This window comes from Notechis scutatus, chromosome 4 (genome assembly GCF_049901735.1).
Source record: "Notechis scutatus isolate UNSWTSFEM ecotype Mainland chromosome 4, rNotScu1.2, whole genome shotgun sequence".
Classification (NCBI taxonomy): Eukaryota; Metazoa; Chordata; class Lepidosauria; order Squamata; family Elapidae; genus Notechis; species Notechis scutatus.
This window is the reverse complement of record NC_142012.1, coordinates 168,371,109-168,394,386: the sequence shown is the minus strand read 5'-3', so window position 1 is coordinate 168,394,386 and position 23,278 is coordinate 168,371,109. Positions and strand designations below refer to the sequence as shown.

The 23,278-nt window shown below is 46.1% G+C and overlaps 1 protein-coding gene across 4 annotated transcripts in view; it reads right to left on the bottom strand.

Annotated features, from left to right (window-relative positions):
* Positions 1-23,278, bottom strand: part of CCDC50 (coiled-coil domain containing 50) — a 51,280-nt gene that overhangs the window by 3,061 nt on the left and 24,941 nt on the right. For 2 of the 4 annotated variants that reach the window (XM_087965635.1, XM_087965638.1), the window contains 5 exons: positions 17,680-17,798; positions 15,660-15,704; positions 7,240-7,329; positions 3,682-3,764; positions 2,339-2,439 (listed from right to left, as the gene is read on the bottom strand). In XM_087965635.1, the coding sequence (XP_087821761.1) occupies positions 2,339-2,439; positions 3,682-3,764; positions 7,240-7,329; positions 15,660-15,704; positions 17,680-17,798 (438 nt within the window). The remainder of the gene's footprint in view (positions 1-2,338; positions 2,440-3,681; positions 3,765-7,239; positions 7,330-15,659; positions 15,705-17,679; positions 17,799-23,278) is intronic. The other 2 variants (XM_087965637.1, XM_087965639.1) reach the window with 1 other exon arrangement.

Genomic DNA, 23,278 nt, shown 5'->3' with positions numbered 1-23,278 from the left:
GCAATCTCTTGTGGCAAGCTGTTCCATTGGTTAATTGTTTGAACTGTTAGGAAGTTTCTCCTTAATTCCAGGTTGTTTCTTTCCCTGGTTAGTTTCCAACCATGATTTCTTGTCCTGCCCTCCGGTGCTTTGGAGAATAATTTGACCCCCTTCCTCTTCTTTGGGGCAGCCCCTCAAATACTGAAATCCTGCTATTATGGCACCCCTAATTCTTCTTTTCTCTTAGACTAGCCAAACCGAAATCCCGCAACCGTTCTTCGTATGTTTTTGTCTCCGGGCCTTTGACCATCTTAAGTTGCTCTTCTCTGCCCTTTTTCCAAAGTCTCAACCTCTTTTTTAGTTGCCAACTTTTTAAATTGCAGCATCTTTTTTCTAACTGCAACTAGCCTGCCTTCCATTGAGGACTTATATATATATATTCCACGGGTCAGAAAGGGGCTGAGAAAATATCTGCAAACCCCTCATATCCTGGACATCAACTGTTCCAACTTCTTCCCTGCAGATGGCACTATGGATCACTGCAGGCCAAAACAAGTAGACCAGGGGTGTCCAACCTTGGCAACTTTAAGACTTGTGGACTTCAATTCCCAGAATTCCTCAGCCAGCAAAGCTGGCTGAGGAATTCTGGGAGTTGAAGTCCACAAGTCTTAAAGTTGCCAAGGTTGGACACCCCTGAACTAGACAGAAGGACATTTTTTTCTTTCTTTCCTGCCATCACTTTCCTGAAGGCATAATTCCCACAGCACTGTCTTAGGCCTAAGGATGTTTACTCATGGAGTAGGGCTGTCTCACTATTATCCTTCTCCTCTTTCCCATTACCTACTCCTGTCTTATGACTATCGCTTTGTTGATATATAAATGAAGGCAGTCATCCGGGCCTTTGCACATACAGAATAACAAGAGTTGGAAGGGACCTTTGAAGGTCTTCTAGTCCAACCCCCTGCTCAAGCAGGGGACCCTACCCCATTCCAGACACATGGCTCTCCAATCTCTTCTTGAAAACCTCCAGTGTTGGAGCAGCCACAACTTCTGGTGGCAAGCAGTTCCACTGGTTAATCGTCCTCCCTGTTAGAAAGTTTCTCCTTAATTCCAGGTTGCTTCTCTCCTTGATTGGTTTCCATCCACCTAAAACAGGGCTCTTCAAACTTGGCCGCTTTAAGACTTGTGGACTTCTAACTCCCAGAATTCTTCCTCCTCCAGTCATGTTAGCTCAGGAATTCTGGGAGTTGAAGTCCACCAGTCTTAAAGCGGCCAAGGTTGAAGAGCCTTGATCTGAAAGATGAAATCATGGCAACTGGGCCAAAGTTTATTACACTTTGATGAGGTCATTTACACATTGCTTTTCGTTTGGAGCAGGAATCCCTTGCAGTCTGCGTGGCAAAAATGGCTTCTTTCCACCAATGTTCTCACTCTCTGCCTTACCAAATATTTTCACTTTGACGGAAGGAGTTACTTGGACGAGTCTGTTTAATAAACTTGGCTCCAGTTGCCACAGTTCAAGCTTTCAGATCACTCGGTTGGTTGCATTTGATGATCTGTGATTGTATCTTAACGATTTATCACTCTGTTGCTTGTATGGACACCGAGAGCCTTTGCACCAAAGATAAATCCCTTGTGTGTCCAATCACACTTGGCCAAGAAAGAATTCTATTCTATTCTATTCTATTCTATTCTATTCTATTCTATTCTATTCTATTGTTCTGTTCTGTTCTATTCTATTCTATTCTATTCTATTCTATTCTATTCTATTCTATTCTATTCTATTCTTCTTCTATTCTATTCTATTCTATTCTATTCTACTCTACTCTACTCTACTCTACTCTACTCTACTCTACTCTACTCTACTCTATATTCCAATATCCTATTTGATTGTTCGCTAGTATGATTTGATTGCTTATTGTACCCTATGACTATCATTAAGTGTTGTACGTTATGATTCTTGACTCTTGACGAATGTGTCTTTTTTTTTATGGACACTGAGAGCATTGGCACCAAAGACAAATCCCTTGTGTGTCCAATCACACTTGGCCAAGAAAGAATCCTATTCTATTTTATTCTATATTCTATTCTGGTGTAGTGGGGTAGTGGCCTAAAGGGGAAGCTCTCGCCTCACCATCAGAAGGCTGTGAGTTCAGTCCTAGGTAGGGGCGCATATTTCTCTCTCTCTCTCTGGGCACCTTGAGAATATACCTGCTGAATAGAACTCCGCCCTGGTGACGGGAAGGGTATCTGGCCAGTAAAACACTCAGCTCCATTCAGTTGGCCAGACTCCACCCCAACACAAGGGATGATGGGAGATTCTGTATTCTATTGTATAAAACAAGAGGCCACGTCTCACCTTTATGAGCCGGCTCCGATTTGGCTATCTGATGTGCCACGTTATGCTGATTCGTAAGGCCAGGCGGAGGGTCCAACTCCTTGGTCGACAAGGGAGCAGCTCTGGCGGGGAGAAGGCAGAGCGGGTTAGCACCGCAACCATCGACCACAAGTTGTGGATTTGGGGAAACTTGAGCTTGGGTGGGTGGTCCTCGGCTTACAACAGGTCATGGAGTGGCCGTGTGACGTTACACTGGCCCTGAATAAGGCGACCTATGACCTTTTTTTTACGCTTACGACCGTTGTAGCATCTCCCCGGTTACGTGAAAATGTAGCCGCTTGGCAACCGATTCGCATTTATGACGGTTGCGGTGTCCTGGGGGTGGGGAGGTGTCATGAGATCCCCCTTTTGCGACGTTCTGACAAGCAGAGTCCACGGGGAAGCCAGATTCACTTAACGGCTGAGACTCACCTATCAACTGCGCTAACAGCAGCGACTCACCTATCAACTGCGCTGAGAAAGGTTGTAAAATCTGTCAAAACTTACTTAACGATTGTCTCGCTTAGCAATGGAAATGTTGGGCTCCACTGGGGTTGTAACTTGAGGACTAGCCATATTTCCAGCAGGAGGTGCTACCGGCATGGAAACAGGACCAGCCACAAAGCAGCAAAAGGCATAATTTCCTCCTGATGCACAGAGTCTTTTTCCTCCTCCTCCTCCTCCTCCTCCTCCTCCTCCTCCTCCCTTGCAAACCCTCCTTCTAGCACTGTTAGGAATAACAAGGTTACCTAACGTAGTTTGGGTAAAATAATATATATAAACTATGATAGTAAGTTTAAGTGTGTGTCACTTTAAACTGCAAAGCATGTAATTTTGGGTGCGGTTGTAAAACCGCCATAAGAGGGAGCAAGAGAACCTGCTGATTGCTGACTATGCTGGATTGATAGTTTGCTAACTGCGCTGCTGAGTTTTTGAACGTCAAAGGAAGAAAGGAGGTTTGACTTCTTTATATCTCTACTGCGAGGAGATATATTACTGGACTGATATTTGTAAGTTTACTAACCTCTTTTTCGACACTGGACTTTGCAACTGAATAATCCCCGAACGGACTGAACTAGTGAATGATATATGGACTGTTTGACTATGCTAAAAAGCTCTTACTGGAATAAACTATTTAACTAGCACTGTGTATCTGTTTTACTGAGTGTAAGCTACAAAAACGTTTATCTCACATATTTGCCTGCCTGCCTGACTGCCGTGCACATTCTGCTAGGGTGTATCCCTAACAAGCACTGATGATGTTGCCTAGTTGGGTTGTGAAACGTCTGCAAGAGAACCACCCAGATTCAGGGAGCATTGTTTACCGTGTGGGCTTCTCGCTCCTGCCTCGGTGAGGGTCATGTCCTCCTTCCCTTGGCCGTCCGCACACCGACTCAGCGGGATCCTGCTGGACGTAGGAGAAGAAGCTAAGCGGGGCGGTTGCACGTCTGCGAAGGCACAACCGGAGGGCAAGACGAGGAACCCCGCACCTAATTTAAGGCCCGGAGGATTTCGGAGCAAAGGGGTGGATGCGGGTGGAAGTGCCCTTCGATGGAAGCAGGGGGAGTGTCAGCCTTGGAAGCCATGTTTGACTTGGAAGCTTCCAGGCTACCATATTCAGGGCCTGGGAATCTGGCAGGGGGGATTTCTTAGAGAGGAAGGAAGATCAGACACAACAACATTCTTTCTCAGAGTCAAGGACAAGTTGCCCTACACCTGGAGAGGAATATCTGGAAGAATGGCTCTGGCAACTCATCAAACGTTCCTAGGCCTGTTTTAGTAGTTACCATTAAAAAAGGGGGGCGGGGGGAGAAAGGAAGGAAATCTGGAAGAGCAGGGCAGCAGTTTGAAAGCAAAAGTACATTCCAACTCTTCTCTTTAAAGGATTGTAACTAAGCTATCAGAGCTTTTGCCTGCAAATATATTTAATTGGAGAATGTGATGGATGACACCCAGCCTGTGAACGCGCTCAGTGGGAGAATCTGGTTTATGACACACCCAGGGGGGAAGAGGGAAAAAGTCACAAGTTACTGTAAATGACATATATGCCAGAGTTGACTTCATACAGGTCATGCCGGTATGTTGCCTCTAATAGATCCTTTTTGAAGTTTTTTGAAGTTTGGCTCGAGAATCACGATTTCATTAGGGCGATTGCTGGAATCCTGACAGGCTCCAGTTGGGAGAGATTTGATTTGGCCATCTGATGGGACTGGTGGGTGCAGGGGAGGGATTTTTTTATTTTTAATTATGCAAGGAAAACACAGAAGACTCAGATTTGGGTTTTTCCAGATATGCCAATATGACAACTCTGATAAAATGGACCTTCAAGGAAATGCTTATCTCGGAGTTTATTGGTTTGAAGCAGGGGTCTTCCAACTTGACCGCTTGAAGACTTATGGACTTCAACTCCCAGAATTCCTCCTCCAGGCATGTTAGCTCAGGAATCCTGGGAGCTGAAGTCCACAAGCTTTTAAACTTGCCAAGTTTGGAGACCCTTGGTTTGGAGTTTGTTAGTTGGAACCCTGGCAGGGAGGTTGACAGGAGGAAAAATAAATCTATTCTTGCTTTATAGCTGTGACTGGAAGTGAAGAAGAAGGCGAGAGATCTGAGGACGCCCAGGAGGAAATCTCCTTGCAAACGTTCAGTGAAACTGAATGTCTATGGTGCTTCTCAGCCATCCAGGCCCTGGTTTTTCCCAAACGTGCTTTTTCAAGAGGCAACTGGACTTCCTTGAAGACGTTTCGCTCCTCGTCCAAGAAAGCTTCTTCAGCTCTGACCGAATGGTGGAGGATGGAAGGATTTATATTCCTTGCAGTCAAAGTCCACATTCTGGGCAGAGAGGACTGCTGGTCTGAAAGAAGGGCCCAAGAGGACATCCAAACTGAACAGCCTTCTCTCTGGGGGAGGGACACCACATCACCCATCTCCTGTCCACCACACGGTCCTTTGACCCCCCCCCCAGCCCAGCCCAGCCCTTCCTGCAGACTGCCAACAGCTGGAGATGGGGAAGTGAAGGGTGAGGCTGGGCGCATGCGTGTTCCTCTTTTGCAAGTGTCATGATCCTCCTCTTCCTCGCTAGCTTCCCTCCCCCACCCCGTCCGTGCAAACTCTTTCATGCTCTTGGTCTGCCATACTTTAGATCAGGGGTGTCCAACCTTGGCAACTTTAAGCCTGAAGGACTTCAACTCCCAGAATTCCCCAGCCAGCTTTGCTGGCTGGGGAATTCTGGGAGTTGAAGTCCTCCAGGCTTAAAGTTGCCAAGGTTGGACACCCCTGCTTGATATCCTTTGGGGGTCCCTGGAGATGCCAGCTGGCTTCTGGATTGACTGAAGAAGCTATTGTTCGTTTCTTGACGCAGCAATTATCTAGGAAAAGCACCAAGTTTGGGTGGACTTCGAAGAGGAGGGAGAAAAGGGCTGGGCAGTTGTCCTCAAATGCTTAGAACTGGGTTTTGGAGGTTTGCTAGAGCTTAGAGTGACTCTAGGACAGAGGTCTCCACACTTGGCCACTGTAGGACTTGTGGACTTCAACTCCCAGAATTCCCCAGCCAGCATAGCTTACTCTCTTGCAATCCCTTCCTCTGCAACCTTCTCCTCTTTGTGGGGGGGATAAGAGAAAAAAGGAACAGAAAAGCAAAGCTGGCTGGAGAATTCTGGGAGTTGAAGTCCACAAGTCCTAAAGTGGGCCAACTTTGAAGACCCTCTGCCCTAAAGGGACAGATAAACCTCCCAAGTAACCTTTAACCCAACGACCAAATGGCTGCAAGGAGTATAAATCCTTTCGTCCTCCGCCATTCAGTCAGAACCGAGGAAGCTTCTCGGAGGAGAAGTGAAACATCTTCAAGGAAAAACAAAGGAAGCCCCGTTACCTTTTGGGGAAAAATATATATATATATATTCAGTTTTGGGACTGAAGTAGAGATGGACCTGTTTTCTCTGGCCTTCTCCCATCTCTATCCCCTGACCTCAGTTATGGAGAGAAAACAACAACCCACCATATATTTAAGAATGGAGAATCTCATGATTGCAAGGTGCGGGGGAAGGCGGGGGCAGGGGGGGATGTATGGCCCAAGGCCAATCTTAAATTGGGACTAGAGATGGGATGGGTTTGGCGTGATTAACCTCCTGGATGAACGTTTGGGGGCTCACAAACCTTTATCCCTTTAACGAAGGATGATAAAAAAACCAAAAAAAAGATATATAACCAGGGAAAATCTTAAACTCGGCCTGCCTCAACCTGCCCTCACCCCAAATAAGCTGAAATCTTGGCATGCTCTCCAAACATGATGCGAACTACGAGATGGATGGTCTGAAAGCATAATTTCATCGTGGTTTACGAATTCATCGTTCATAAAACAGAAAGGCAATGCCGCTCCCGTCTAGCACTGGCGATGTAACCTAGGTGGGTTATGAAATGTCTGCAAGGAAGCGATCCGGTTCAGACAGCACCCAAAACTCCCAGAGTTTGTCCTACTCCTTCACCATCACCACCACCCCCCACTCCCTCCCGTACTGATCTTGTTACCTAGTTGGGTCGTGAGACGTTTGCAAGCAACCCGCCAAGCTCAGAGAGCACCCAGGACCCCCACAATCTTCCTTTCCCTCTTCTTCCTCCTTTCCCCCCTCCTCCCTGCAAACCCCCCACCCACCCTTCTAGCACTGGTGACGTTCCCTCGTTTGGCCATGAAACGTCTGCAAGGAAACCACCCAGCTCCGAGAGCACCCAGGACCCCAAAGTTCAGCCCTGAACTGCAAAGATTTCCTTCTATTGAAAAACGTCATTCTTGTAGAGGGGAGAAGTAGGTCCTCCCCTCCCCCCCCCTTTTCCCCTCCCCTCCCTTTGCAGAAGAAGCCGATCCGTTCCCCAAAGGAATCGCTGCCCACCTTCCAGTCTGGATCCAGCCTCTTCTTCTCCCGTCCCTTCGCCTTTTTGTACGCTTTCTTCTCCTCCGCCATCAGAAGGCGAGCGATTTCCTGCGGGAAGCAGTCCGCCCAACCAATTATTACTGTCGTTTTGGCTTCACCTCTCTGCTTCTCAGTTTCTGAGCTATTATATAGGATAACAGAGCTGGAAGGGGACCTTGGAGGTCTTCTAGCCCACCCCGCTGCGCAAGATCGTAGAATAATAAGGACCGGAAGGGGACTCTGGAGGACGTCTAGTCCAGCCCTCTGCCCAAGATCATAGAAACTGTTAGGGTTTGAGGAATTAACCCCTAGCAGAGTATTGTAGCAGTAGTCAAGCCAGGAAACCAAAGGAGAGCGGAAGGGCCCCAGAGTATACACACACTGAACACAAACACTGTTTGTAGTTTAAATAGTTTTTAATCCAGTTAGAGTTTAAGCATTGTCATTCAGTCCATTAAGTCATTCACAGTATTTCCATCCAGTAAGACTCACTAGTATAGTCCAAGTTAAGAGTCCTTGCAATATCTTTATCAGCCGATAAAGATATCTTCTCCTCCTCCGGTTTCACTCTCCAGAGAAACAAACGCTGGATATTCAGCAAACAGTAGCAAACAAAAACAGTTCAGTCACAGGCACTCACAGTCAGTAATCTCAGTTAGTCGCAGCAGCACACAGTTACATATACAGCCAGTTCACAGTTACAGACAGTTACAGCCAGAGACAGATCACAGTAAGCTTTCCAGCTCCTAATGCTTCCTTATATAGTAACTTCTAACCGCACCCTTAATCGGCTAATTGCCTGCTGCATTGTGCTTAAAGTGATAAGCACTTAAACCATGATATCTAAGTTTTATATATTTATTCACCCAAACCATATTTGGTATCAATGTTATACCTAACATACTCCCCTTTTGGGTGAAATAAATATATAATATCTTTACAATCTAATCCCATATTTTTCACAACTCTCCTGGTGCTTACTGGCACCTTGGGCTTTAGTAAAATTATCAGCTAAATTGTCCTCCGACATACAGTACTCTAGCTGAATCATCTTACTTCTTACAGATTGTCTCACGTTTAGGTATCTTAGATCTGTATGCTTGCACCTTGTTTTTACTCCAATATTTGTGGCCATTTGAATTGCTGCCTGATTATCTTCATGTATAATTATAGGATAATCTACAGTTATACCTATATCAATTAACATTTGTTTATACATTATTAATTCTGTACATAACAATGATAAACAGGAGAATTCTGCCTCCATAGTAGACAAACTTATATGCTGTTGTCTTATTGACTTCCAGCCTATTAATGTATTACCCAGCATTATGGCTGTTCCTGAAGTCGACTTTCTAGTGTCTCTTTCTGATGCAAAGCTAGCATCTGCATAAGCACACAGAATTAAATCACCCTTTGGTTCTAAATACAATGAATAATTCATTGTCTTTTTAAGATATCTTAATATCCTCTTAGCTGCAATCCAGTGTCTTTCACATGGTGCAGAATTGAATCTAGCCAACTGATTCACGCAGTACGATATATCTGGTCTAGACCAATTACTAATATAACTCAAACTACCAATTAAAGATTGATAAATCACCTTATCAAACTCAGGGCTTTGTTCATCAGTGTTGCTAAACTCCTGACTCATTGGAGTCTTAGCCGGCTTACAAAGCTCCATCTTGTAATCTTTTAGCAATTTGCTTATCTTATCTTCCTGAGATATCTTAAAACCTTTCCTTGTTTTCTTTATATTCAAACCGAGATACTTCTTTATCTCCCCTAATTGCTTGATCTTTATTCTCTTCCTAATGATGCTATTATTTTATTTGCTTCATCATTAGTTTCAGTAATCAATGCAATGTCATCTGTGAATAGTAATAATAATGATACTTTCCCATTTTTCTCCCTCTTAAACAGACATGGATCGGCTAAACCAGCTTTAAATCCTATATTGTCTAGTTCCTTTACAATATACTGGTTCCATTCATAGCCTGATTGTTTAAGACCATAGAGACTTTTCTTTAACAACCAACAATCATTATTATCCTTATTTTCACTTTTAATACCAACAGGTTTTTTCATATAAATAATATGTTTTAATGGGGCGTGCAAGTAAGCAGTTTCCACATCTAGATGGTTAACTATATAGTTTTTACTAGCTGCCCACACTAAAGCTGCCCTCAAGGTTGCTGCCTTAAGACTAGGTGCAAACACCTCATCATAGTCATTAGCATTCTGCCTAAAACCTTGGGCTACTAACCTTGCCTTATGGATTAAATTACCATCCTTATCTATTTTTACCTTAAATATCCATTTGCAGCCAATGGATTTCTTTCCTACAGGTAATTTGGCATTTTCATACACCTTCATATCTCTTAATGAATTCAGTTCCTTATTCATTGCTGCATACCATTTTTCTTTTTCTTTAGTAGGATACTTTTTAATTTCTTCTACAGAATTAGGAACTTGATTAATCTGGCACACTGTGTTAGCCTGGTACCTATCAGGCGGTCTAGATATACGTGTAGTTCTTCTGGGAATTACAGGGCTTACAGGAGGACTTTCTTGAACTACTACCTGTTCATCTTCCTCATCCTGTTCAGCTATTGAATCTGTTTCTTCCTTTATGGGCACTATTTCATCCTGTATTTGTCTCTTTACTTTATTTTTAAAGTTACAGGGATAACTAATGGGATTTCTATAGGATTCAATAATTACATCTTTATTGGCATCCTGTTCTAATTTCTCCCATCCTTCATGTTCTAGAAATTGGGCACTAGCACTACATAACACTTTAGATGTGCCTTTCTCCCAAAATCTATATGCCCTATGGTTTGCCTGATAACCAACGAAGAAAATCTTTTAGCTCTATGTTGCCCTTTTTTTCTGAGTTGTGCAGGAATATGCACCCATGCTGGTGCACCAAATGTGTGCAGGTAACTTAGGTCAGGTTTCCTGCCATGCCACCTGGTAAATGGAATTTCACCTGTTGTTGTATTAACAACGTTGTTCAATATGTTATTAGCACACATTGTAGCCTCCCCCCACAAAGAATCAGGTAACCCAGAATCATTTAACATTGTTCTAACCATTGCCTGTAGTGTTTGGCCTCTTCTTTCAATAAAAGCGTTATGTTCTGGCCTGTATGGAGCAGACTTCTTATGCTCTATTCCAGCTACCTTAAGTCTGTTCTGGAATTTGTTATTAGTAAATTCCGTACCATTATCTGTCACCAGGGTTATCAGTTGCCGTTTAGACTTTCTTTCAGCAAACCTAAGCCAATTGAAAAAATGTTGATATGTTTCAGTTTTGCTTTTCATTAAATAGCAAAACCCATATCTAGAATAATGGTCCATAATGCTCAATATATATCTAGCACCTCCCATACTGGGTTTCTTTGGACCTATTATGTCTGCAAATACTACTTCTAAAGGTTCTTTTGTTTTGAAACCATTTAGCCTATTTGCAGGCAATACCTTGCTCTTATCTTCACAACAAACATTACAACGCAAATATTTATCACAAGATTTTAACCTTATTCCTTCTGATAACTCAACTGTACGTTTTAGCATTTTAAAATTTACATGCCCCAAACGCCTATGCAATAAATGGATACATTCTTCATGAGGCTTAATATTATTAAATACAGTATGTGCCTCCCCTTTCTTACTATTATCTAAGACATATAATGTTCCATTTAAAGCTGCAGTTACCCTTTTGTTATCTTTTTCAATTATGCAATTATTATCCTTAAAAGTAATTACATAACCTAATTTATCTAATACCCTTACTGAAAGCAAATTAAACTTTAGTTGCGGTACATACAACATTTTTATATCCTGGTTTATGTACGGACAACGTGCAAAACCTTGACCTTTCGCTTTCAGGTTCCAGCCGTTAGCAAGAGATATATGTTGAGAACTTGTAGACATTTTTATAAATTTTGTCTTATCTCTTGTGATGCAGTGGGATGCGCCACTGTCAACCACCCATAAATTATTCTTCACATCAGAGTTGCTAAACGTGGCTAGTTCAAATGCTTTCTTTGGCTTTTTTACATTCTGGCTTTTTCTCTTTTTGCAGAATCTTGCCAAATGTCCTCTGCCTCCACAATTAAAACACTTTTTAATTGTGTATGCCGTTGAAGATAAATTCTCTTCTTCCAGGTGCTTTACTTTGCTTTGCTGGTTTCTTTCAAGCTTTGAAGATAATTTCTCTTCTTTCTTATCTTCTCTCAGCTCGTCACGCTCACGCCTTCTTCTGGCTTCTTCTAGTAGCCTGCCTGTTATGTCGGTTAATGAGAGGCTTTCTTTTGGCAATACCTCCAACGAAGTCACATAGTCATCATAGCTTTGATCTAATGAAGATAATATTATGTAGACTTGTTGCAGTTCATTGAATATAAGCTCTTTTTCTTGCAAATCTTGAAAAATGCTCTTCATACAGTTTAAATGAACTAACATATCTCCATTCCTCTGAAGATGCGTTCGAAAAAGCTTCCGTGTAAGATTTATATGTGCTCCTACACTGTCCCGAACATAAATCTTCCTGAGGTTCTCCCAGCAGTTTGCAGCATTTTCTTCTCCACGAATATGGACAAGCTGCTGATCACAGAGAGTCAGTCCTATGATGCATAAAGCCTGCTCATTTTTCAGTTTAAAGTCTTGTAACTTTTCATTATCATCATCATTAGCAGGATCCCATCTACTCACTTCTGGTGGGTTTGCTATAATGTCCCACAAACCTTCTCTGCGTAGAAGTAAACTACATTTCATTGACCATGAAACATAGTTTGTTCCATCCAGCCTGGATATCATGGACAGTTGTGACAAATTTACTTGTGCCATTACTCTTCAGATATTTTGACTATTTTAAACTAATTAAAACAGTTTGTTTTTACAGTAATGTGCAACTCACACCAATTCTCTCTGCTATATCCTGGTTAGTTAGACTATGCTGCTGGGCCCATAACCAATGTTAGGGTTTGAGGAATTAACCCCTAGCAGAGTATTGTAGCAGTAGTCAAGCCAGGAAACCAAAGGAGAGCGGAAGGGCCCCAGAGTATACACACACTGAACACAAACACTGTTTGTAGTTTAAATAGTTTTTAATCCAGTTAGAGTTTAAGCATTGTCATTCAGTCCATTAAGTCATTCACAGTATTTCCATCCAGTAAGACTCACTAGTATAGTCCAAGTTAAGAGTCCTTGCAATATCTTTATCAGCCGATAAAGATATCTTCTCCTCCTCCGGTTTCACTCTCCAGAGAAACAAACGCTGGATATTCAGCAAACAGTAGCAAACAAAAACAGTTCAGTCACAGGCACTCACAGTCAGTAATCTCAGTTAGTCGCAGCAGCACACAGTTACATATACAGCCAGTTCACAGTTACAGACAGTTACAGCCAGAGACAGATCACAGTAAGCTTTCCAGCTCCTAATGCTTCCTTATATAGTAACTTCTAACCGCACCCTTAATCGGCTAATTGCCTGCTGCATTGTGCTTAAAGTGATAAGCACTTAAACCATGATATCTAAGTTTTATATATTTATTCACCCAAACCATATTTGCTATCAATGTTATACCTAACAGAAACAAGAGGGCTGGAAAGGGACCTTTGAGTTCGAGCAGCTGCTGAATAGAATAGGAGCGGGAAGGGGACCTTGGAGGTCTTCTAGCCCACCCCTCTGCGCAAGATCGTAGAATAATAGGACCGGAAGGGGACTCTGGAGGACTTCTAGTCCAGCCCTCTGCCCAAGATCATAGAAACAAGAGGGCTGGAAAGGGACCTTTGAGTTCGAGCAGCTGCTGAATAGAATAGGAGCGGGAAGGGGACCTTAGAGGTCTTCCAGTCCAACCCCCTGCTCAGGCAGGAAGCCCCATGTAGCATTTCAGAACTAGAATCAGAATAGAGCTGAAAGGGACTTCAGAAGTCTTCTAGTCTGACCCCCCCCCAGCTAAACCAGGAGACCCTGTTTCATTCCAGACAAGTGGCTTTCCCGTCTCTTCTTAAAAACCTTCAGTGATGGAGCAGCCACAAGTTCTGGTGGCAAGCTGTTCCACTGGTTAATTGTCCTCCCTGGCAGGAAGTTTCTCCTTATTGCTCCTCTCCTTGCTTAGTTTCCATCCATTGCTCCTTGTCCTGCCTTCTGGGGCTCTGGAGAAGAGCTTGACCCTCCCTTCCCTCTGCCACCCGCTCCAATATTGCACCACTGCTATCACGCCGCCCCTGCTATCAAGTCCCACCGATCAACTGTTCTCTCTTGCGGGACGTTTCTCCTTATTTCCATGTTGGGTTTCTCCTTGATTGGTTCCCCTTCCATTGTGGGATTTACTTAACTATCGTAGCAAGGGAAGATTTCCAGATGCCACCAGGATGGAGAATTATTATTATTTGGGGGGGAGGGACGCCTGCCTTGGCTTTTTTATGCTTAAACCGAATCTCAGGGGCCTTTTGACGGACACGTTTATCCTCCCACCTGGAGTAATTCCGCAAGCATTTTTGGTTTTCCTTCCCTAAATGGTTGGGGGTCTCCACCAAGACCGCAGATGAGAAAAACCACATCTGCACTGCACCCAAGAAAACTGAGTTCACCCGGATTCTTTGGCAGATGTGACCTCTCCTCGAATCATAGAGTCCGTCCTATTTAGGGTTTTCCAACATGGTCAACTTTTAAGGCGGGTGCACTGCGACTCCCAGAATTCCCTAGTTGCCACAATCTCCCCCACAATTGCTACTGTTGAGCCAAGTGCAGTCCATTCTGTACCTGGTTTTTCCTGCCTGTAGTCCTCGAGTTACAACAGTTTATTTAGTGATCGCTCACAAAGTTACGACGGTACTGGGGGGAAAAAACCTGACCTACGGCCATTTTTCACACTGATGACCTTTGCGAGTGTTCTGACCCAAGCCTCGTTCAGATCAGACAGACACCAAGTATGTATGAAAGCAAACCTTTTTAAGGCGTCTCTGTGAATTCTCTTCCTTCACAGCAAAGAGTCATTAAAAGTAATTGTCCCAGATAAGAGCAGGTTGCGAAAGGCTGCCAAGAACACAAGATTAAATTGCAAGGAAATACCCAAAGCCAAAACTCTCCGAAAACAAACCAGAATAGACAGGATTTCTACAAGACTTGAAGGGCAAGAACTTCGTTGCTTCCTGCAAAGAATCCCACCTCTGAGGGCTGGCTTTTATCCCTTAAGGGAGGGGCCATCACCTTGCAGCCTTGCTCCCGAGTCGCCTGTGCTGCTGCAGCTGCTCTTTCCTTCTGTGCACATGCACCCGGCACAGGCTCCTCGGGGGCCTCTTCCTCACTGCTGCCAGCCTCCACAATCTCCAAAGGCCGCATTCCACTCCCTGAGGGTCCTGGCCCCATCCCTGCATCACACGCAGGCCCCTCATCCGAGTCCTCGCTCTCCGAGACCTCAGCCGTCCACACCTGCTGCCGACGAACCACAACAGCAAGCATCCCCACGATCATACGATCAAAATTCAGGCATTTGGCAACTGACTCATATTTATGACGGTGGCAGTGTCTCCCAGGGTCATGTTGATCCCCTTTTATGACCGCCTGACAAGCAACATCCATGGGGAAACTGGATTCACTTAACAACTTAAATCGGAGCCAGCCATGTGCTGCTGCAGCCAAAAGAGCCAATGCGATCCTAGGCTTCTGCACCAACAGAGGGATAGCATGAACATCATGCGAAGCGTTGATGCCGCTTTAGAAGGCCTTGGTAATAAGGCCACACTTGGAATATGGCATCCAGTTTGGGTTGCCACGATGTAAAAAAAAGGTGGAGACCCTGGAATGGAGTGCAGAGAAGAGCAACTGAAATGATTAAAGGCCTGGAGAGTAAAACATACGAAGAACAGCTGCAGGAATTGGGTTTGGCTAGCTAGTCTGATGAAAAGAAGGACGGGGGGACAGGATAGCAGCCTTCCCGTATTTGAGGGGCTGCCCCAAAGAAGAAGAGGGAACCAAGCTATTCTCCAAAGCACCGAAGAAGGCAGGAAAAGGAGCAAAGGATGGAAACTAAGCAAGGAGAGAAGCGACCTGGAACCAAGGAGGAATTTTCTGACAGGGAGGACAATCAACCAGTGGAACAGACATTGCCTCCAACAGTGGAGGCTTCTAAGAAGAGACTGGGCAACTGTTTGTCTGAAATTGCATAGGGTTTCCTGCTTAAGCAGGAGGCTGGACTAGAAGACCTTGAAAGTCCCTTCCAACTCTGTTATTCTGTTATCCCCTTCAATGTAGACCCTAGCCCTTATGTTTCTATGATCTTGGACAAGATGCCAAGGTCCCTTCCAACTCTATTTTGTATGAAGGTATGAAGGTAGCTCCAAGTTCTCTGTGATCCTGTCGTTTACCTGTCCCTGCAGGCAACCTACCTCATCTTGAGCCACTTGTGCCGCCCTCCTGTCCACCTGGCTGGCCTAAACAAGCAAAGAAAAAAAAAAGGAAACATTTAAAAACGAGAAGATTGGGAAACTGTTTCCTGCAGACCTCCAAAATGGGCCCCCACTCTTCCCCCAAGCCTTGAAAAAAAAAAAAACCCCACCTCCCCAGATGGTGTTTCAAACACCCACTTCCTCTGCTTTCGGCTCCCTCCAACCCAAAATCCCCCCCTTGGTGTCCAACCTCCAAAACATTCTGCTTTGGGGCTACACCACCCGTTTCCCACCCTTCCTTCCAATCTATGCACCAGGGTTCAGGCCTTCACACTTGACTTAGGATAGATAAGAAGCTGTAGTCAATTTCCTATGAGTTGTACACAGGGGTTAGCAGACGGTTTCGAAACCTCATTCTCATTTTCCTGGCTTTTGTTTCCTCTGATGCTTTACCTGTTCAGTATTTTGTTATCCATAGAGTAGATAGCTGCTGACAGGTTAATAATTGGCAAGTAGAAATAGAAGTTTAAAAATTTGCTTTGGGGCCTGTTTTGCAAGGAGCGTGAAACTAAAATGGCTGTAATAAATTCATTGGTATTCAACTCAGGGGGGACGACAATGTGTGTTTATGCGTTTGCGTTTTTTTAATGCACTTTTTTGTGTAATCTATTGTCTGCTTTATTTATTTTTTCTTTCTTTCCTTATCTTTTATGCATCTATATTTTTTTTTTGAAGTTTTGCATTTTAACTTCTAGAATAGAGTAGAGTAGAGTAGAGTAGAGTAGAGTGGAGTGGAGTGGAGTGGAGTGGAGTGGAGTGGAGTGGAGTGGAGTGGAGTGGAATGGAATGGAGTGGAGTGGAGTGGAGTAGAATAGAATAGAATAGAATAGAATAGAATAGAATAGAATAGAATAGAATAGAATAGAATAGAATAGAATAGAAAATAGAATAGAATAGAATAGAATAGAATAGAATAGAATAGAATAGAAAATAGAATAGAATAGAATAGAATAGAATAGAATAGAATAGAATAGAATAGAATAGAATAGAATAGAATAGAATAGAATAGAATAGAATATTCTTTATTGGCCAAGTGTGATTGGACACAGAAGGAATTCGTCTTGGTACAAATGCTCTCAGTGTCCATAAAAGAAAAGATTCATTCGTCAAGAATCATCAGGGACAACACTTAATGACAGTCATAGGGTACAATAGGCAATCAAAGCATACTAGGAAACAGTAGAAAAATTATGTATTATAATTTCATGTCGGGGAGAGGGAGGGAGGGAGGGAGGGAGGGAGGGAATCTCCCTTTGGTCTCCAATATCTGAAAAATTAGGTTTGAGGCCAAAGAGACCCTTTCCCCTTTCGATCAGGCCCTGCATCGCTCCCCCTCAACTCCCAGAGAAGACCACCCCTGACCCCCCCGACCCCCCCACCCCTGGGATGCTAAGACAAATTCCAATCACACTTGGCCAATAAAGTATCCTCTTTCTTTTCTTTTTTTCTCTTTCTTTCTTTCTTTCTTTCTTTCTTTCTTTCTTTCTTTCTTTCTTTCTTTCTTTCCTTCCTTCCTTCCTTCCTTCCTTCCTTCCTTCCTTCCTTCCTTCCTTCCTTCTTTCTTTCTTTTCTTTCTTTCTTTCTTTTTTCTTTCTTTCTTCTTTCCTTTCTTCTTTCTTTCTTTCTTTCTTTCTTTCTTTCTTTCTTTCTTTCTTTCTTTCTTTCCTTCCTTCCTTCCTTCCTTCCTTCCTTCCTTCCTTTCCTTCCTTATCTATCTGTCTGTCTGTCTGTCTGTCTATCATCTCTCTCTCTCTTCTCTCTGTCTGTTTGTCTGTCTGTCTCTCTATATCTACCTACCTACCTACGTGCCTACTTATCTATTCTGATCTCCGCCATGAACCGTGGATAAGACAGAAGAAGGGCACCCAAAGCAGCTGAAAATGGAAAATTGGGAGGGGGCTGTCTCAGGATCCCCTCCCCCCCCCCCTCTCTGGTAATGGCAGAGTTTGGCCCTGCTCACCAGCAGCTCCTCCTCCTGTAACTTCCAGGCGATCTCGGCATCGTAGGCTTCGGGGTCCCGGGAAGCCCCCAATCGTGGTCTGGCGTAAGAGTCTTCTTTCGACCCCCGGGGTTTTGTCCCTGAAAAACAGGAAGCGCGTTTCCAGCCAGGTGTCAACTCATCAATCATTTCTATGCCTGTTTTAGAGTTGCCATGAACGGAAGGGGGAGGAAAGAAATTTGAGGGGGGGGTCAGCGCGGCAGTTTGGAACCCAAAGTGCATCCCATCCATATCTTGCAAAGATGATAACTAAGCGAGCGGGATTTCTGCCTCTGCAAATCTCTAATTGGAGAATGTGATTGATGACTCTCGGCTGTGAACCTGGTTCATCGGAGAATATAAGTCATCATTAAACCAAGAGGGCTTGGTGGGGGGACAACCAGGGTCAAGGGCAGAGGTGGGATTCAGCAGGTTCTGACCCGTTCTGGGGAACCACCGATAGCGTAAATTCTGAGCCGTTCGGAGAACCGGCCAATCCCACCTGACTGACTGACCCCACCTCCATCTATTCTCCGCCTCCCATGGAGTCCCAGCTGATCGTCTGGGTCTCCTTTGGTTGCCCTGCTCAGGAGAATGGAGCTGGAAAGCAGGTTAGTGGGGTGGGGAGGGGAGGGGGATTTTGCAGTATATCCTTCCCCTGCCACGCCCACCAAGCCACGCCCACAGAACCGGTAGTAAAAAAATTTGAATCCCACCACTGATATACATGATAGATAGATGGTAGGTAGGTAGGTATGTAGGTATTTAGGTAGATAGATGGACAGACAATATAGATGATAGACGATATTCATTAACAATAGATAGAAATGATAGATAGGTAGATATAGATCAGAGGTGGGATTCAGCAGGTTCTGACCCGTTCGGGGGAACCACCGATAGCATAAATGTTGGGAGAACCGGCCAATCCCACCTCTGACCGGCCCCGCCAACCCCATCTCTTCTCCGCTTCCCATTGAGTCCCAGCTGATCGGCTGGGTCCCCTTTGGTTGCCCTGCACAGGAGAACAGAGCTGGAAAGCAGGCTAGTGGGGTGGGGAGGGTAGGGGGGATTTTGCAGTATACCCTTCCCCATGCCACGCCCACCAAGCCACGCCCACACCCAACCAGTAGTAAAAAAAAAATTGAATCCCACCCCTGTTCAAGGGTGACAGTGAATGACGTGTCTCAAGAGTCGGTTTCATCCAGGGTCATGCCGACATGTTCGCTCCTAATAAACCCTTCGAGGTTTTTGAAGCTGGGCTCGAGGCTCACAACTTCGTGAGGGCGACTGCCGGAATCCTGACAGCAGGATTGAGAGCTTAAAGCAGAACGGCAGCAAAGGAACGGCTGAGGATCCACCAAGGGCTGGCCTCCCTTTTCAGGCAGTCCTCGACTTACGACCACAATGGTAGGCCCAAATCTAGGTGGCTACGCCAGGCGCTGGTTAAGGGAGTTTGGCCCCGTGTTACGACCTATTTTTTTTTTTTGGCACGGCCGTTAAGCAAACCCCTGCCGCTTTTAAGTTAGTCACGTGGTCGCTAAGTGAGTCCGGCTTCCCCCTTGACTTCTGTTTGTCAGAAGGTCGCAAAAGGGGATCACGTCACCCCCGGGACACTGCGACCGTCATAAACACAAGGCCGTTGCCGATGGGCTGAATTTTGGTCATGTGACCCAGGTGGGGGAAGAATGCTGTGATGGTCGTTAAGTGTGAAAAACAGCCGTAAGTCACTTTTTTCCCCCAGTGCCATTGTAAATTTTGAATGGTGACTAAATGAACGGCCGTAAGTCGAGGACCACATGTACCTGGTGGGTTGGACCTTCATTTGGCAGGTGGGGAACCAGGATGCCAGGAGGGGATTTGAGGAGGCTGCCAAGGGGTTGCCAGCCTCTTTTCTGTCCAGCTCCACAGCTGGAGGGTCCCCAAGGACCCAACTTGATGCCCCTGGGAGCCTGTGCCCCCCCAAAAAAAAACCACTACCCCCCCCAGGGAGATCAAAGAAGCCCCTTCAGTCCAGGCAGTTTCAAGGGGGAGGCCACCCAGTTTTCTTGCTGATGGACTGAAGCGGTGAGGGGTCCGAATTGCGCTGGGCTTTCTTTTTTTTTTTTTTGAGGACATTTCATTACCCTACTAGGTGATGTCAACAGTGCTAGAAGGGAGTGTGTATAAACAGTGGGCAAACCCCACTCCCTTCTAGCATGGATGATGTTACCTAGTTAGGTAATGAAACATCTCCAAGAAAACAATGCAGCTCAGAGAGCACAAGGACCCCTCCCACCCTCCTTCCTTCCCTTCCTTCCTTCCTTCCTTCCCTTCCTTCCTTCCTTCCTTCCTTTCCTTCCTTCCTTCCTTTCCTTCCTTTCCTTCCTCCTTTCCCTCCCTCTCTTCCTCCCTCCCCTTCCCTTCCTGTCCCTCCCTCACATTCCCATTTTCTTCCTTCCTTCCCTTCCCTTCCCTTCCCTTCCCTTCCCTTCCCTTCCCTTTCCTTTCCTTTCCTTTCCTTCCTTTCCTTTCCTTTCCTTCCTTCCTTCCTATTTCTCTCTTCCCCCCATAACCTCCCCTTCTAGCGCTGCTGAAGTTAGTTAAGTAATGGAACATCTCCATTAAACAATCTCAGACAGCACCGAGGATCCCACCACCTCCTTCTTCCCTCCCTTGATGATGTTACCTAGTTAGGTAATGAAACATCTCCAAGGAAACAATCCAGCTCAGAGAGGCCCAAGGACCCCTCCTTCCTCCCTCCCTCCTCCCTCCCTCCCTCCCTCCCTCCCTCCCTTCTTCCTTCCTTCCTTCCTTCTTTCCCCTTTCCTTTCCTCTCCTTTCCTTCTTTCCTCCCTCCTTTATAGTCTTCCTACTCTCCTCTTCTTCCTCCTCTCCCTCCCTCCCTCCCAGGACTGATGATGTTCTCTAGTTGGGTCATGAAACGCCTGCCAAGAAAACAGCCCAGCTCAGGGAGCCCCAAGGAGCCCCAATTTCTTTTCTCTCCAGGGAGCAAAGCGGATCTTCTAGGGAGTTTGAAGTCCTCCAGGCTTAAAAGGGCCGAGGTTGGAGACCCCCTGGTTGAATGGACCATGATATTAAGGCTTTTTTGGGGGCGTCTATCCAAGGAAGGAGAAGCCAACCGATGGTGCTCATCCGATCCCAAACTCAGCCAGGGGGCTGCTGCCCTTCTCTTGTGCACCAACCTCTATCCTGACTGACCAGCAGCCCAGAAAAGACCCCTGGACAGACCTCGGCGGGGGGAGGGAGGAATCAGGCCACCCCCACCCACCCACCCAACCCCCTCCGTCAAACAGCAAGGGATCCCATCTGCTGAACAGGAGGCGTGAACAGCCCAGCTGCCTCCCCTTAGCAGCTTCTCTGGGGAAGGACTCGGAGGAGGCGACACAGAGCGAGACATCCGCCTCCCTTGGCTGTGGGCTACAGGAAGGAGGAGGGGGGGGGACAGGGTCTATGTATAGGTCGGGGGGGGGGCGCACTGCAAATCCAACAGTCCCCGAATTGGAAGGAGAAGAAAAGCTGGGGATTCGCATGAGGGGGCCAGATGGGGGGACCCTGCTGCACCCGAAGAGTTTGTCTCCAAAGGTTTCCTGGGAACAAAGAGGGGAGGGAGGGGCCTGCCCCCCCCGGCCCCCCCGGTCTGGGACACATGCCTGGCGCCTCTTTCCCAACTTTGGAAAAGAGGAAAAGTCTGCATGCTTTTGCCCCCACCCAAGGAGGGGACCAGCAGCCCCCCCCGGCTGAGTTTGGGATCGGATGAGCACCATTGGTTGGCTTCTCCTTCCTTGGATAGATCCCCCCCAAAAAAGCCTTAATATCATGGTCCATTCAACCAGGGGGTCTCCAACCTCGGCCCTTTTAAGCCTGGAGGACTTCAAACTCCCTAGAAGATCCGCTTTGCTCCCTGGAGAGAAAAGAAATCGGGGCTCCTTGGGGCTCCCTTAGTTGGGCTGTTTTCTTGGCAGGCGTTTCATGACCCAGCTAGGGAACATCATCAGTCCTGGGAGGGAGGGAGGGAGAGGAGGGAGAAGAGGAGAGTAGGAAGACTATAAAGGAGGGAGGAAGGAAGGAGAGGAGAGGAAAGGGGAAAGAAGGAGGGAGGGAGGGAGGGAAGGAAGGAAGGAAGGAAGGAGGGAGGAGGGAGGAAGGAAGGAGGAAGGAAGGAAGGAAGGAAGGAAGGAAGGAAGGAAGGAAGGAAGGAAGGAAGGAAGGAAGGAAGGAAGACGGAAAGAAGGAAGGACGGAAGGAAGGAAGGAAGGAAGGAAGGAAGGAAGGAAGGAAGGAAGGAAGGAAGGAAGGAAGGAAGGAAGGAAGGAAGGAAGGAAGGAATGACGGAAAGAAGGAAAGAAGGAAGGAAAGAGGGAAAGAAGGAAGGAAAGAAGGGAAGGAAGGAAGGAAGGAAGGAAGGAAGGAAGGAAGGAATGACGGAAAGAAGGAAAGAAGGAAAGAAGGAAGGAAAGAACGAAGGAAGGAAGGAAAGAAGGAGGAAAGAAGGAAGGAAGGAAGGAAGGAAGGAAGGAAGGAGGAAGGAGGGAGGGAGGGCTCCTTGGGGCTCTCTGAGCTGGGCTGTTTCCTGTTCTTAAACCCAGATCATTAAATTACGGAGCTCGGTCAGAAAACCGAGATGGTGGCCACTTTCATTAGCGGCTACATTTCCAGGCCGGGAGGACCATTAATCCGTGGAATGACTCGTCTCCAAGAAGTCGTACAGGGCAAGCATTTGACTGAAATGGTTTGGGGTCTCCTGCTGGAGCCGGGGGTTGGACTAGATGACCTCCAAGGTCCCTCCCAACTCTGTTATTTATGGAACGTAACAGGAATCGTCACAACCGTGACTCGAATGGTCTTCCCTTTGTCTTTCTCCTCCGCTCCACAACCCCCTCTCCTTTCTAACACTGATGTTATTCCCTAGTTGGGTCATGAAACGTCTGGAACCAGGCAGTTCAGAGAGCACCGATGTCCTTATGGGGTTCCTCCTCTCCTCTTCTTCCTCCTCTCCCCCCCTCCCAAGCACTGATGAGGTTCCCTAGTTGGGTCATGAAACGCCTGCAAGAAAACAGCCCAGCTCAAAGAGTCCCCAGGACCCCACAGTCCTCCTCCCCCTCCCCATTCTCCTCTTCTTCCTGTCTGCAAACCCCTCACCCTTCTAGCACTGATGATGTTCCCTAGTTGGGCAATGAAAAATCAGCAAGAAAACCAACAGAAAGCAACCCCACAGCCCCCTCCTCCTTCTCCCTTTCCCCTTCCTTCCTTCTTCTCTTGTCCTTCCTCCTCCTTTCCTTCCTCCTCCCCTTTCCTTCCTTCTCCTTCTCTTCTCCTTCCTCCTCCTCTTCTCCTTCCTCCTCTTCTCCTTCCTCCTCCTCCCCTTTCCCTTGCCTTCCTTCTCCTTCTCTTCTCCTTCCTCCTTCTCCCTTTCTCCTTCCTTCCTTCTCCTTCTCTTCTCCTCTCCTTCCTCCTCTCCTCTTTCCTCCTCTCCTCCTTCCTGCTCCTCCTCCTCCCCTTTCCCTTGCCTTCCTTCTCCTTCTCTTCTCCTTCCTCCTTCTCCCTTTCCCCTTCCTTCCTTCTCCTTCTCTTCTCCTTCCTC